Genomic DNA, 12,761 nt, shown 5'->3' on the forward strand with positions numbered 1-12,761 from the left:
CTCTTTTCCAAGTATACATTATCTTGCATGTGTACTCTGAATACGCTAAAACATCCCCTTGTCCATAAACAGTATTTAAAGCTTAATTGAGACTTAACTTTGATCTAGACTTGTTCATGGTGTATAATCAATACAACGACACAGTATATCATAATTTACCATCTTGTCTTGCTCTGCCATTTTACATTGTAATTTAGTATGCTCCCATACTATGATGGTCTAAAGACCAGTTTGATGGCACTGCACAGTGTATTGCTGTGTAAACGTATGATTTACTGTATGGGTAATTGCACAATTGACATACATTTTCACTTGACTTTCTCTGGAAAAGAACTGTGGCTGCATGTTTTGAATATCACATCTTAAACCCTCATATTTGCTCTCTCTCTCTCTCCTCTCTCTCTCTCTCTTTATGTGATGATGTATGTATGGATTCTGTCAGCAATTCCAATTGAACTGAGGTGACACCATGTAATTTGGAGAAAGAGCCAATGCTCCAGAACCAAGTTGAGTTATTCTGTTACTTTGAACTCCAGGTGCTCATCCGCTCTCTGATTCTGCATGAGGACTGCATGAGGAGAAGGAAACCTCGTCATAACAGGTATATGATCATCTCTGTGCTATCAGGAAATGGAGTTGCTGCTCAAGGAACACCTCATGTTGTGCAGACCAGCCCCTCTGCCAGACTCACATCTCCTAGCTGCTGCTGCCTCTTTCCATGAGGTCATTCTTGGCCAGGGAGATTCTGTGAGTTTATAGTTCTGCTAAGTGCCTCCAAAAGCCAGACAGAAGATGAGTTTTTATTCCACTTCACAGTAACGTATAAACAATGGTCTGCACCATGTTGAAAGCTGCTCTCCTTGGACTCTTTATGGTTTGTCCCAAAATGTTAGCTTCTTTGCTAAAAGAAGTTCAAATCGTATGGATACAATATTGTTTTTCACACATGACCAGGTGAAGGACGATAACGCAATGCTTTTGTTCATTCCTCTGTCCACACACTCGGGCCATGTGATACGAAAGTATTCATCACTTTGAAACTGATTCATCTGCTCGAGCCCTGTGTATGCACCACTAAAGTGCCCAAGTGCCATTAATCAGAGAAGTCCACACTGACAAATGAGGCTTCACATTAAAGTGTTTGATTATATTCTGCAGATGTGAGAGGTATGTGCGCCAACTCAAATGTGAGCCCCAGTTGCAGACCCCACAGTCCACCAGACACTGGATTGCATCCCAAAAGGCACCATATTCCCTATATAGTGCACTACTTTCCACCAGAGCCATATGGGCCCTGTTTAAAAGTAATGCACCAGAAAGGAAATAGGGTGCCATTTGGGATGCATACAGTGCACCAGGAATGGTTTGCAAATGTGCAAAAGGCTGCTATTTCATCTGGCCTGGCGTCTTTGAGACAACGTGCTGCACTCAGCCAGAGCACCTGTGCCAATAGTATCGTCTCTGACCCCAAGAGGTGAGTCACCTCTGGCTTTGAGAGGTGGACTACTTTTTATAGGCAGTAATCTTATGCCTCTATAACATAACATGCATCAAAACACGACAATGATGACACCTTCTTTTCCAATCATGTAGAACGTACAGTGTAATGACAGAACGACCATCATTCACAACTACTTCAAGGATCAAGGATACTGATACTGTTTAAACTATTTGAATTTGCCGTCCAGTCGTCCCTTTGATGAACTTTTTGTTGGGCGGGTTCAAGAAGAGTTCACATGATATTGGTTTTATACTCAGAGAAAATGGCGACTTGAGACTATTTCTGCTGGAAATCTGTTTTTAATTTTACCACCATCAAAGAGCAGCATCTTAATCTCCATGCCTCTCTAGGGAAAATCATGGATTCACTTCAAAGGCTCATTATTGATAAGAGTGGTACGCTGAGGAGCAAGGACATTCCTCCTCCCTCCCTGCTCATCCCTTTTCAATTAAATACCAGAACTGTGCTGATGAAAAACGCCAGAGCTGCATATAGACGTAGTGAACTTCCTTAAATCTTTTCATTGTACCCTTAGGAACGTGTTTTTTAGTAAAAAAAAATGGCTCCATCTGATTGAACTGAATCTAATTTAATGTCATTTCTTTGGGTAAAAGACATACAACAAAATGTACAATGTGGATCCAGAGGATAGCGCTTAAAATAATTAATGAAAACACTTGGTCCTCAATGGGAAAACAATAACACATAGGACTAATGGATTTGTACACCTCTGTGTATTCTCTAAAATCTGAACTCTTCATTGTCAGCACTCATCCATGTCGTCTAACCATCAGATATACAGTTGAAGTTGGAAGTTTACATACACCTTAGCCAAATACATTTAAACTCAGTTTTCACAATTCCTGACATTTAATCCTAGTAAAAATTCCCTGTCTTAGGTCAGTTAGGATCACCACTTTATTTTAAGAATGTGAAATGTCAGAATAATAGTACAGAGAATGATTTATTTCAGCTTTTATTTCTTTCGTCACATTCCAAGTGGGTCAGAAGTTGCATACACTAAATTAGTACTTGGTAGCATTGTCTTTAAATTGCTTAATGTGGGTCAAACGTTTTGGGTAGCCTTCCACAAGATCTCACAATAAGTTGGGTGAATTTTGGCCCATTCCTCCTGACAGAGCTGGTGTAACTCAGGTTTGTAGGCCTCCTTGCTCGCACAGGCTTTTTCAGTTCTGCCCACACATTTTCTATGGGATTGAGGTCAGGGCTTTGTGATGGCCACTCCAATACCTTGACTTTGTTGTCCTTAAGCCATTTTGCCAAAACTTTGGAAGTATGCTTGTCGTCATTGTCCATTTGGAAGACCCATTTGCGACCAAGCTTTAACTTCCTGACTGATGTCTTGAGATGTTGCTTCAATATATCAACATAATTTTCCTTCCTCATGATGCCATCTATTTTGTGAAGTGCAGCAAAGCACCCCCACAACATGATGCTGCCACTGTAACAGTATAGCTTCCATCCCTCTCCTCACCCCTACCTGGGCTCGAACCAGGGACCCTCTGCACACATCAACAACTGACACCCACGAAGCATCGTTACCCATCGTTCCACAAAAGCAGCGGCCTTTGCAGAGCAAGGGGAACAACTACTTCAAGGTCTCTGAGCGAGTGACGTCACCGACTGAAACGCTATTAGCGTGCACCACCGCTAAATAGCTAGCCATTTCACATTGGTTACACCACCCCTGTGCTTCACTGTTGGGATGGTGTTCTCCGGCTTGCAAGCCCTCCCCCTTTTTCCTCCAAACATAACAATGGTCATTATGGCCAAGCAGTTTTACTTTTGTTTCATCAGACCAGTGGACATTTCTCCAAAAAGTAGGATCTTTGTCCCCATGTGCAGTTGCAAACCGTAGTCTGGCTTTTTTATGGCAGTGGCTTCTTTCTTGATTTGATTGTTGTGAATGTGTTAAATCATATCCCTGAAAAACAATCCATTTCCAAATCCTATATTAAGCTGCAGTGAAATCATGATTGACACGAGAGCACATTTTCAGTAGTTTTATTGAAAAATGCCTCTTCTGTTTCAGAAATAAATAAGAAAATAAGGCTGTGGAATTCACAATTTGAAGTTAAAACATGAAGCAGCAATACCATATTCATAGTCTTGCACACAAATTCCAACTGCATTCGATATTAATAAAACAACAATGATAACAACTATATTCTGATTAAAAAACATACTAAATATACACCACAGACATGCAACCTTTGGTAAAATCAGCTGTGATTTGATATAAGAAAACTGATAAACATTTAGTCTAAAGATACAAAATGGAAGCCATGTTAAACTGCAGTACTGAAGATGAAAACTTTAGGTAGATGGTGAACAGATGGCCATCTTTCAAGTGAAAAACAGAGCAAAAGTATAAAATAGGAATAAGACATAATTTGATAATCAGACATTTTGAATGAACCGTGATTGGAAAGAGAAGTGTTTTTCATTGGATGCTCAACACTGTGTGAACAAACATTTGCATTGTCCAACACTGCAATTCGATGAACACTTAATGCAGATATGTTACAAGCAAAAGATACAATAGGAAAAAACAGCAAGCTCACAGATTGTCATGGAAAAATGTATAGGATTTTGTTTTTGTTTCTGAATTCACATATGATTTAAGGTACTTCCAAAAATAGATGAGGTATCAAACCTCTTTTTAGTGAAATGTGCATAGCCCTTAATGACACCATATGTGAACAAAACAAAAACAAACACAAGAAGAACAAAAAATAACCTATTTTATGACGCTATCCTTTTGGATTCCTTTCTTGATAGTGACCTCTCTCAACGCTCGTTTTGTGAGTCATCTTCTTCTTCAGGTGTTGGGACTACGTAGGTTTCAGGCTCAGGTGAATATGGCTCTGGTTGGAAATAGTGTTTTATGCCGATTGAACATGAGTGTAATTTGCAGAGTATGTCTCAACATGCACAAACTGTTGTGTTACAGTATGTTTTATTTTCAGGCTTGGACATGCAGTATACTGGTGAAATGACACAATTGAGTGGGCGTGGCCATATTCAGATAGGTTGTGATTTTGAAGGGCACTGATAGAAAGGGTTTGTAAACAATTCAGTGCATTTTCTAAATCTGTGTGATGTTAGCATTTCAATGTTAGTCCAGCTTGAGTGGTTGTGGGTGGGTTCAGTCATTTAACAGAATCATCATTGCCATTTTCTGCAGCTCATTCATTTACAAAATATCAAAAATCAAGTCATTCTAGCACCAGCCTAATCATACATTTTGTGATGTTATTCCTCATAACATAACAGAGGTAATCAGCTGGTAGTGGTAGAATATCCATTAATACTACAGCAAAATAAAGAAATGAGAACCAGAGAATGTATGAATGACGATTCTTAGAATGTGTACGTAGAGAGAAACACTACCTCCAGGAGAACATGGTAGAATATGAGCCTGAGCAGTCGGTGTGTGTGTGTAGGCTACAGAAACATCACTTGTGGGGACGTGGTACAATATGAGCCTGAGCAGTCGGTGTGTGTGTGTAGGCTACAGAAACATCACTTGTGGGGACGTGGTACAATATGAGCCTGAGCAGTCGGTGTGTGTGTGTGTAGGCTACAGAAACATCACTTGTGGGGACATAGAAAAAGAGGCATTCATGTTGGCATTCAGCAAGCAGCAGGTTACAAGGCAAAAGTGTAACTACAGGTGTTAAAACTACATTTTGTGGATGTGATTCAAACATCATTTAGTTTATTTACAGATAACACCTCAAGAGTAACAATATTAATATTGTTGAAGTTGTTGATTCTCTCTGTTACAAAATACAACCTGGTTAGTGTTTTTGTTTGTTTTTGTTTGTTTGTTTGTTTGTTTGTTTGTTTGTGTATGGTCCTCCACCCGATAGGTTTCTCTGTTCGTTCTTTGGCTTCAAGATGCAAACAGACCACTACGTTGTTGCCATCACCGATGCTTGTTTGTTCTAGTTGCTCTACAATGTTGTTAGTACCAGTCCACGTTGTTGTTCTTGTCTTTCTCAACATAGTTTGTTAATGTTATCCTTTGGTGGTTATCCTCAAACAGCTCTAGAGCGCGTGAGCAAGTATCTCAGTAAGAGGAATTTTTTTCAGGAATTCAAAGTGAAAGCAGCACAGGCGATTTAGAAAGTTTACTATGGTGAACCTGAAATAAGGTCAAACAGGGTGTTAGTCTTCAGTTGGTATGGGAATATTAACTTTCTCTCCTAATGTTAACAAATCAATTATCACAATTTATATATAGTCGTTTCTGGAATATATCCATTTGTCATCAGTCTGTACTGTACTTATATTACGTAGCAACTATGAAGCAACTATGTAGTAACTATGAAGCAACTATGAAGCAACTATGTAGTAACTTTGAAGCAACTATGAAGCATCTATGTAGTAACTATGTAGTAACTATGTAGTAACTACTCATGCTTGTAACTCACGTTTCATGCTGCGGCTTCATGCAATCATTGAGGATGTCATGCCATCTACCTTTCCAGTTTACATACCTCGGTATCCTTGTCCATTGTAAGGAATGCCGACACACTGGGAAGAGTCACAGTAGCCAGGAGTGCCAGGTTGGCCCCTAATACCTGCGAACCCTTGGCGCCCAGGAGGACCGCGGGGCCCGGTGGAGCCTGCGGGGCCTGGAGGGCCGGTCCGTGTCTCGCCTGCTGGGCCTGAAAGAAAGAAAATCACAACCAACCAATCAGAACCCATCTGAGTGTCGTCACCCTGTGACATCAGTGGGAACTCTAAGAGTAGTAACTGTTTCTGCCACAACAGCTTGGAACATTCAATTTAAAAAAAGGACAAACTGAAGCTGAAGGAAAAACCTGGATTTCTTCGTTGAACCTTTTTCCTTCCTCTGTTTCGTCTAGACGTTTATAAAAGCCTAAGCTTGGAATTTTCACCTTAACTCCTTCAGCCTTTCATTCATGCTCCTCCAAGTCCTTTAAACATGTGTTGTGAATGAGGCCACAAGAAGACCTCAGCATGTCCATCTGATTAGCCCATGAACAATCACTCACCATCAGCTAGCTTCCCCAGTAATCTGGGAAATTCCTTTCCCCCCGATTCAAGACCACTTTCCACAAGTCTTGACCTTGTAGACCTTAAGTAAATTGCATGTTTTTTTTCCAAGCTCCTCTTGTTGAAGATCAGGCTTCTGGAAGCCCAGTGCTTTATAGTTAAACATGCTGTATGGAAGTGGAAGACTGGATGGCTGTATTAGCTACACCTGTATTGTTACTCTACAGCCCCTGGCAGGATGAGCTCATGTTATTGTTGGATGTCTTGGTAGGCAGTTTGTCTGGAATCTAATGATTCTGCATTACAGGGTTAAACCAAAGGGAATCCTTGGTTTCAGTACACAAACGGTGACCTCTGTCAGCACACTGGGCCTATCAGTAACAGTGTGTAATGACTGTGGTACTGCTCAAGCCATTTGAACGGATTCTGAAATCAACTCAGGTGACTATATCCAGACAGTTTGATGTCATGTATCCGTTTGGTACAGATAAGTCACACACATAAACCTCTCTCACTCTTTTGGTTTTCACATTTGCAACTGTAACTGCTTTCCCATTGCTTTCACTCTGAACGGGCAGTTTTCTAACCATGAGGTGTCATAGGTTTCGGATGGGTCCTATCTTCAGGTGCGGTAATTAATGTTTACCCCAGTGTGAACGGAGAATTTATTTCAACATCTGTGCATTCGAGCACCTCACACACAAAGGCAACATAAATCCCCTAGAATGCAGTGTTTAACTGGGAAAACACTGGACAGCAGCGTTGATAATTTATTAAGCACATCTGGCCCAGCACAGCTTCAGGCAACACCTCTGAGCTGATCTGTAGCCTGTAGTTACTGCAAGGCACATTTTAACTGGGAGGAATGGTTCAATTCACAGTGACACACCCAGCTTACAATGAGAGATGTGGTGAGAAATGACTCCCATTACTGTAGCTAAAGTAAAGTAATGATTGATTTCCCCAGATTCAAACAAAAGAATATGATGCCATGAGAATCACATGGAGAGATTAAGTTTGCTGAATGAGCACCCTCGTGGAAGGAGATGGGTGTTGCTATTGAGACTCAGATACGATGCTATACAGGACAAAGGAGGAATGGATAGTTGTGGACCTGGAGCGGAAATGTTGTGAAACTAACCAGGTGGTCCTCTTTGTCCTCTCTGTCCGACTCCTGGTGTTCCTTGATCACCTTTCTCTCCTGCCGGGCCTGAGAAACAAACAACCAGAATCACTGACAGCAGACAAAGACAAGGACACACTCAAAGAGAAAAGCCTAATGAAACCATTATGACCACACAGGAAGTTAAATATTAATAAAGCTTGTAGGGGGAAAAATAGATGGACATTTCCCAAGCCACTGAAAACAGTCTGAGACAGGCCTACGGAAAGACACACAGAAATACAGACAGAACTACTGAGACAAATGGAATATGTTGTGAAGATGAGACTTTGGAAAAGTCCCTGAAGGCTTCATTCCATTGCTAAGACAGTAGTAAGACAAAATGTCTCGTCTATGGAAAAATGTCCAGTCTTTGTTCCAACTGTGATATGATTGATTATCTTCTGATTCCACACAGCAAGACACTCTAGCTAGGCCTACTGATATTGAACAGCTCGGTCAGCGGTGGAGGGCTGTGTGTCTGCTGGTTTAGTTTTTTCCTTTGATATTTCCTTAGTTATTTCCCTTCAATGTGTGTCCACTTAAGACCTAGACAACCAGGTGAGGAGTTCCTAACTACAAGGGAGGAGCAAAAACCAGCAGGCACACAGCCTTCCAGAAATGGAGTTTGACCCTCCTGAGCTAGACCTATTGACATAAAAAAATATTAGTCAACATATAGACCTATTGACAAATAGCTTTATTAGTCAACGTAGAGACCTATTGAGAAACAGCTTTATTAGTCAACATAGAGACCTATTGACAAACAGCTTTATTAGTCAACGTAGAGACCTATTGACAAATAGCTTTATTAGTCAACATAGAGACCTATTGACAAACAGCTTTATTAGTCAACGTAGAGACCTATTGACAAACAGCTTTATTAGTCAACATAGAGACCTATTGACAAACAGCTTTATTAGTCAACGTAGAGACCTATTGACAAACAGCTTTATTAGTCAACATAGAGACCTATTGACAAACAGCTTTATTAGTCAACGTAGAGACCTATTGACGAACAGCTTTATTAGTCAACATAGAGACCTATTGACAAACAGCTTTATTAGTCAACGTAGAGACCTATTGAGAAACAGCTTTATTAGTCAACATAGAGACCTATTGACAAACAGCTTTATTAGTCAACATAGAGACCTATTGACAAACAGCTTTATTAGTCAACGTAGAGACCTATTGACAAACAGCTTTATTAGTCAACATAGAGACCTATTGACAAACAGCTTTATTAGTCAACATAGAGCCCTATTGACAAACAGCTTTATTAGTCAACGTAGAGACCTATTGACAACAGCTTTATTAGTCAACATAGGGGAATTCTTGGGCTCCTGACACAAATGGGCATGCGGGACAACGTACCTCTCTCTCCTTGTGGGCCAGGTTGTCCAGGACTTCCTGGGAATCCGTTCCTGCCTGTCTGTCCGGGCTCTCCACGGGGACCCTGGTTACCGCTGGGCCCTGGGGATCCGGGGGGACCTGGGTTGTTGCTGCTACGGTAACCGCTGGGAATCTGGTTCAGCATTGAATTGACTCGACTCATTTGTCCTAAAAGTCGACATTGAAAAGGTAACAGACATTTAATGAAATGCAGACTCTGTTAGGATTTGATTTCAGACATTTAATGAAATGCAGACTCTGTTACGACTTTGATTTCACTGTAGTGGCAGAACTCCTTCTGAATGTAGTGCTAAAAAAAGTCCCACTCACCGCTAACTATCTGCTCGCACACTTGTCTGGCTATGGATCGCATCATGTTCTGAGGAGCAAAGTCACCCTAGAAGCAAATAAGGAATAAGGCTTGGTGATGAATATACATGACTTACTGAGATTAACTGAGGTTAAAAACTTGAAGATAGACCCTTGGGGATGTTACTCACTCTCTCTCCTCTGTCCCCTTTCATACCATTGGCTCCCTGAATTAACAGAAGAATACAAGGCCCTTACATTTCACTGTATGATGCAATAATTTTGCATTTCTGTGGTTTGCATAACATGGAGAACTGGATTATGAAATTTGGTATAATTTGATATATGCTTACCGAAACACCTCTTTCACCAGACTTTCCTGGTTTTCCTGAAGCACCAGGCATTCCAGGAGATCCGGGAGGTCCCTGAACAGTGACAAGCACAAAATCACCACTCTGATACATGTATTACACCATGCACTTTAAGGGAACACAATGGACAGTTAAAAAATGTATGTACTGTGTGTATGTTTTAAAAATGTTTTTACTGGCAGATAAAATCAATCAGTCAATACAGTAACAAACAAAGGAACCAATCAGATACGGTGACACAAACAAAGGAAACCAATCAGATACAGCAACACAAATAAAGGAACCAATCAGATACAGTGACGCAAACAAAGGAACCAATCAGATACAGTGACACAAACAAAACAACCAATCAGATTACATTCAAGAGACTTGTGGTCTGTCTTTACTACAGTTTAGGAGAGTATGAGCTTGACAGTGACATGATATACAGTACATAGATTCCTTTCTCTCTCTGACTGCATTTTGTCTGAACATACCATTGGTCCTGTTGGGCCTCTGGATCCGGCCTGCCCCTCCTTTCCTTGGGGTCCCTGCATTTGCAACACACAGACAATAGAGTTAAACAAGTTATTGAGATGGCAGGATCAAGCACATTAAACCCTAGGCCTAGATATTGTGTGATCATTAGACAATGGCCTATAGACTCACCCTAGGTCCAGCAGGTCCAATTGGGCCGATGGTCCCAGCTACCCCAGGTGGACCCTGGGGGAAAAAGACAGAAACATAACCCACTTCAGAGCTGGATATGTTTTCCCCCTCACAGCCCACATTAACACAGGTCAAGTTCCTTTGACCAACCAACTCAAACCAGTTTGTTTCACCACCAGTTTTCCGTGTGTCAGACAGTAAATCTCCCTTTTATTTCTCGTTTGCTCAAAAACCCTGCTCACTTTTTTATTGTCAATCCTCTCTGGCCTTTGATGCTTTGGCATTAGATTTACAGGGAACATAACATATTCCAGATCCATTTTATTGGCCATTATAAAACAGGGCTGCGTACTCTGCAAGTCATTAAATGCATATTGCCACAGCATCTGTTCTAGCATGGTCACCTGCAAACACTACCCACAATCACTTTGGGGATGGGTTTACCAAGGCTTTTAACTTGGAATCAATAATTATCTTACACTGGGTAATTCATTCTCCAGTGTCTTGTGGCATAAACACAGCTGCATTAATTCCGAACAGAGGTTTACTTTATTTTATTTTATATGGGAAGGGTGGGGGCTTGTTTCCTAAATCAGAATGAACTCAGCATAGAAATACTCTGAGTTTTCTAGGAGACATCTTTCAGTCACAAAAGGGGCTTCTCTTTTCTTTTCTTGAATCTATAAATAAAATGGGCTATTTCTAGAAGTACAAAGATGCCATTTTATGTATGAGTACTGGAGCTTCTATTTATTTGTGGTGCTGTCGGTCTAATGAAGACCATCTCAAAGGATCTCTAAAATACAGACGTCTGAGGACACATGGAAGTGCATTGTTGTTGTGTAAAAAGTCACAAGCTAAGCCTGGAAATCATTGAATGTTGTCAATGTTGATTAAATAGAAGAGCCAGCTTCGTTATGTAAGCAGAAGGTCATTTACCATGATGTTCTGTGTAGCTATGCCATCTATCATTGACGGTTGGTACGTTACAAAATATAGGCTCCAGGAAACCGGATTTTTCATTCATACATTTTTTTATCACCTCATCAGTTTTCTATGCACCATAGTACAGCAACTGACACAAGAAGGGAGGCACTGCAGTACAACAACTGACACAAGGAGGGAGGCACTGCAGTACCACAACTGACACAAGGAGGGAGGCACTGCAGTACCACAACTGACACAAGGAGGGAGGCACTGCAGTACAACAACTGACACAAGGAGGGAGGCACTGCAGTACCACAACTGACACAAGGAGGGAGGCACTGCAGTACAACAACTGACACAAGGAGGGAGGCACTGCAGTACAACCACTGACACAAGGAAGAAGGCCTAATGTGGACGGCCTGACTAGAACGACCTTTGTTTAACAGAAATGGTTGATCAGGCTGAATGGTTTTCCACTCACTTAACAGAGAATAAATCCAAATTGGGGAATCTCAACCTGTTGTTAGTTACTGTCTCTTTGTGAGTCCTCTTCATAAGAAATATTGTCTATGGCTTGCCACATGGAGAGAGGCCAGAGTAGTAGCATATCTGTGAATTATCCCTGGTTTCCTGTTCTAAAACACAGCCGGGGCCGCGGGCCAAAGCAGCACTCACTTTCTGTCCAGGTAGCCCAGAATCACCAGCTTCTCCTTTTGGTCCTTGTCGGCCCTGAAACAGTGAAGGGAGAAACCCATTCACACTCAGTGGATCACATAATTAAAAAAATCTGTCAATCTGTCTTTGTGTAACCCAAGATAAACACACTGTGATGAGAGTTGTGTGCGAGATGTGTGGAAGTATATTGGTGATGTCCAAACAGGCCATGGGTTAATGAGACATTTCTCTTGAGTCTGGGTGTGTTTCAGAGAAGGAAATCCCAGTGGTGATTTATGCACAGGCTGGTTTAAAGGCCCCAGATATCACGTTTAGCCCCAGACATGGAGGAATGCAGGCTCTACAGGCCCTTGCCACAATTACTCCAGCTTGTAAATTCCTTACATAATAAATGGCCAAAATGATCCCTATTTGGTGTGTGAAGTCATCATGGGATTTACGTTTAACCGTTGTAAATGAGCTGTGTGTGGCAGTGGCTGGGGAGAGGGGAGTGTGTGTAGGCGTGTGGAGTGTTCAACTCACAGCTTCTCCTGGAATAGACAGCCCACTGCGTCCTTGAGGGCCGGGGAGACCCATAGGTCCTGGCAAGCCTGTATCTCCACGCGGTCCAATTGGACCCTATCAGAGAAACAAAGACAAGAGATAAGAATCAATTAGACCTGGAAAGTATGTTAATATTGAGATCTCCAGACTAAAAGTAGTAGTGCAGTCAAATGCTACTGTTGCA

At 41.4% G+C, this 12,761-nt stretch overlaps 1 protein-coding gene across 8 annotated transcripts in view; it reads right to left on the reverse strand.

The window, feature by feature from the left end:
• Window positions 1-3,510: 3,510 nt before the first annotated feature.
• Window positions 3,511-12,761, reverse strand: part of LOC110529470 (collagen alpha-1(XII) chain) — a 102,038-nt gene continuing 92,787 nt past the window's right edge. For 6 of the 8 annotated variants that reach the window (XM_090242650.1, XM_090242648.1, XM_090242649.1 and 3 more), the window contains 11 exons: window positions 12,557-12,652; window positions 12,035-12,088; window positions 10,433-10,486; window positions 10,261-10,314; window positions 9,767-9,838; window positions 9,605-9,640; window positions 9,435-9,501; window positions 9,087-9,272; window positions 7,692-7,760; window positions 6,028-6,198; window positions 3,511-5,672 (listed from right to left, as the gene is read on the reverse strand). In XM_090242650.1, the coding sequence (XP_090098776.1) occupies window positions 5,662-5,672; window positions 6,028-6,198; window positions 7,692-7,760; window positions 9,087-9,272; window positions 9,435-9,501; window positions 9,605-9,640; window positions 9,767-9,838; window positions 10,261-10,314; window positions 10,433-10,486; window positions 12,035-12,088; window positions 12,557-12,652 (870 nt within the window). In that variant the 3' untranslated portion in view covers window positions 3,511-5,661. The remainder of the gene's footprint in view (window positions 5,673-6,027; window positions 6,199-7,691; window positions 7,761-9,086; window positions 9,273-9,434; window positions 9,502-9,604; window positions 9,641-9,766; window positions 9,839-10,260; window positions 10,315-10,432; window positions 10,487-12,034; window positions 12,089-12,556; window positions 12,653-12,761) is intronic. The other 2 variants (XM_036984857.2, XM_036984854.2) reach the window with 1 other exon arrangement.

This window comes from Oncorhynchus mykiss, chromosome 8 (genome assembly GCF_057628025.1).
Source record: "Oncorhynchus mykiss isolate SJ-2025 chromosome 8, ASM5762802v1, whole genome shotgun sequence".
NCBI lineage: Eukaryota > Metazoa > Chordata > Actinopteri > Salmoniformes > Salmonidae > Oncorhynchus > Oncorhynchus mykiss.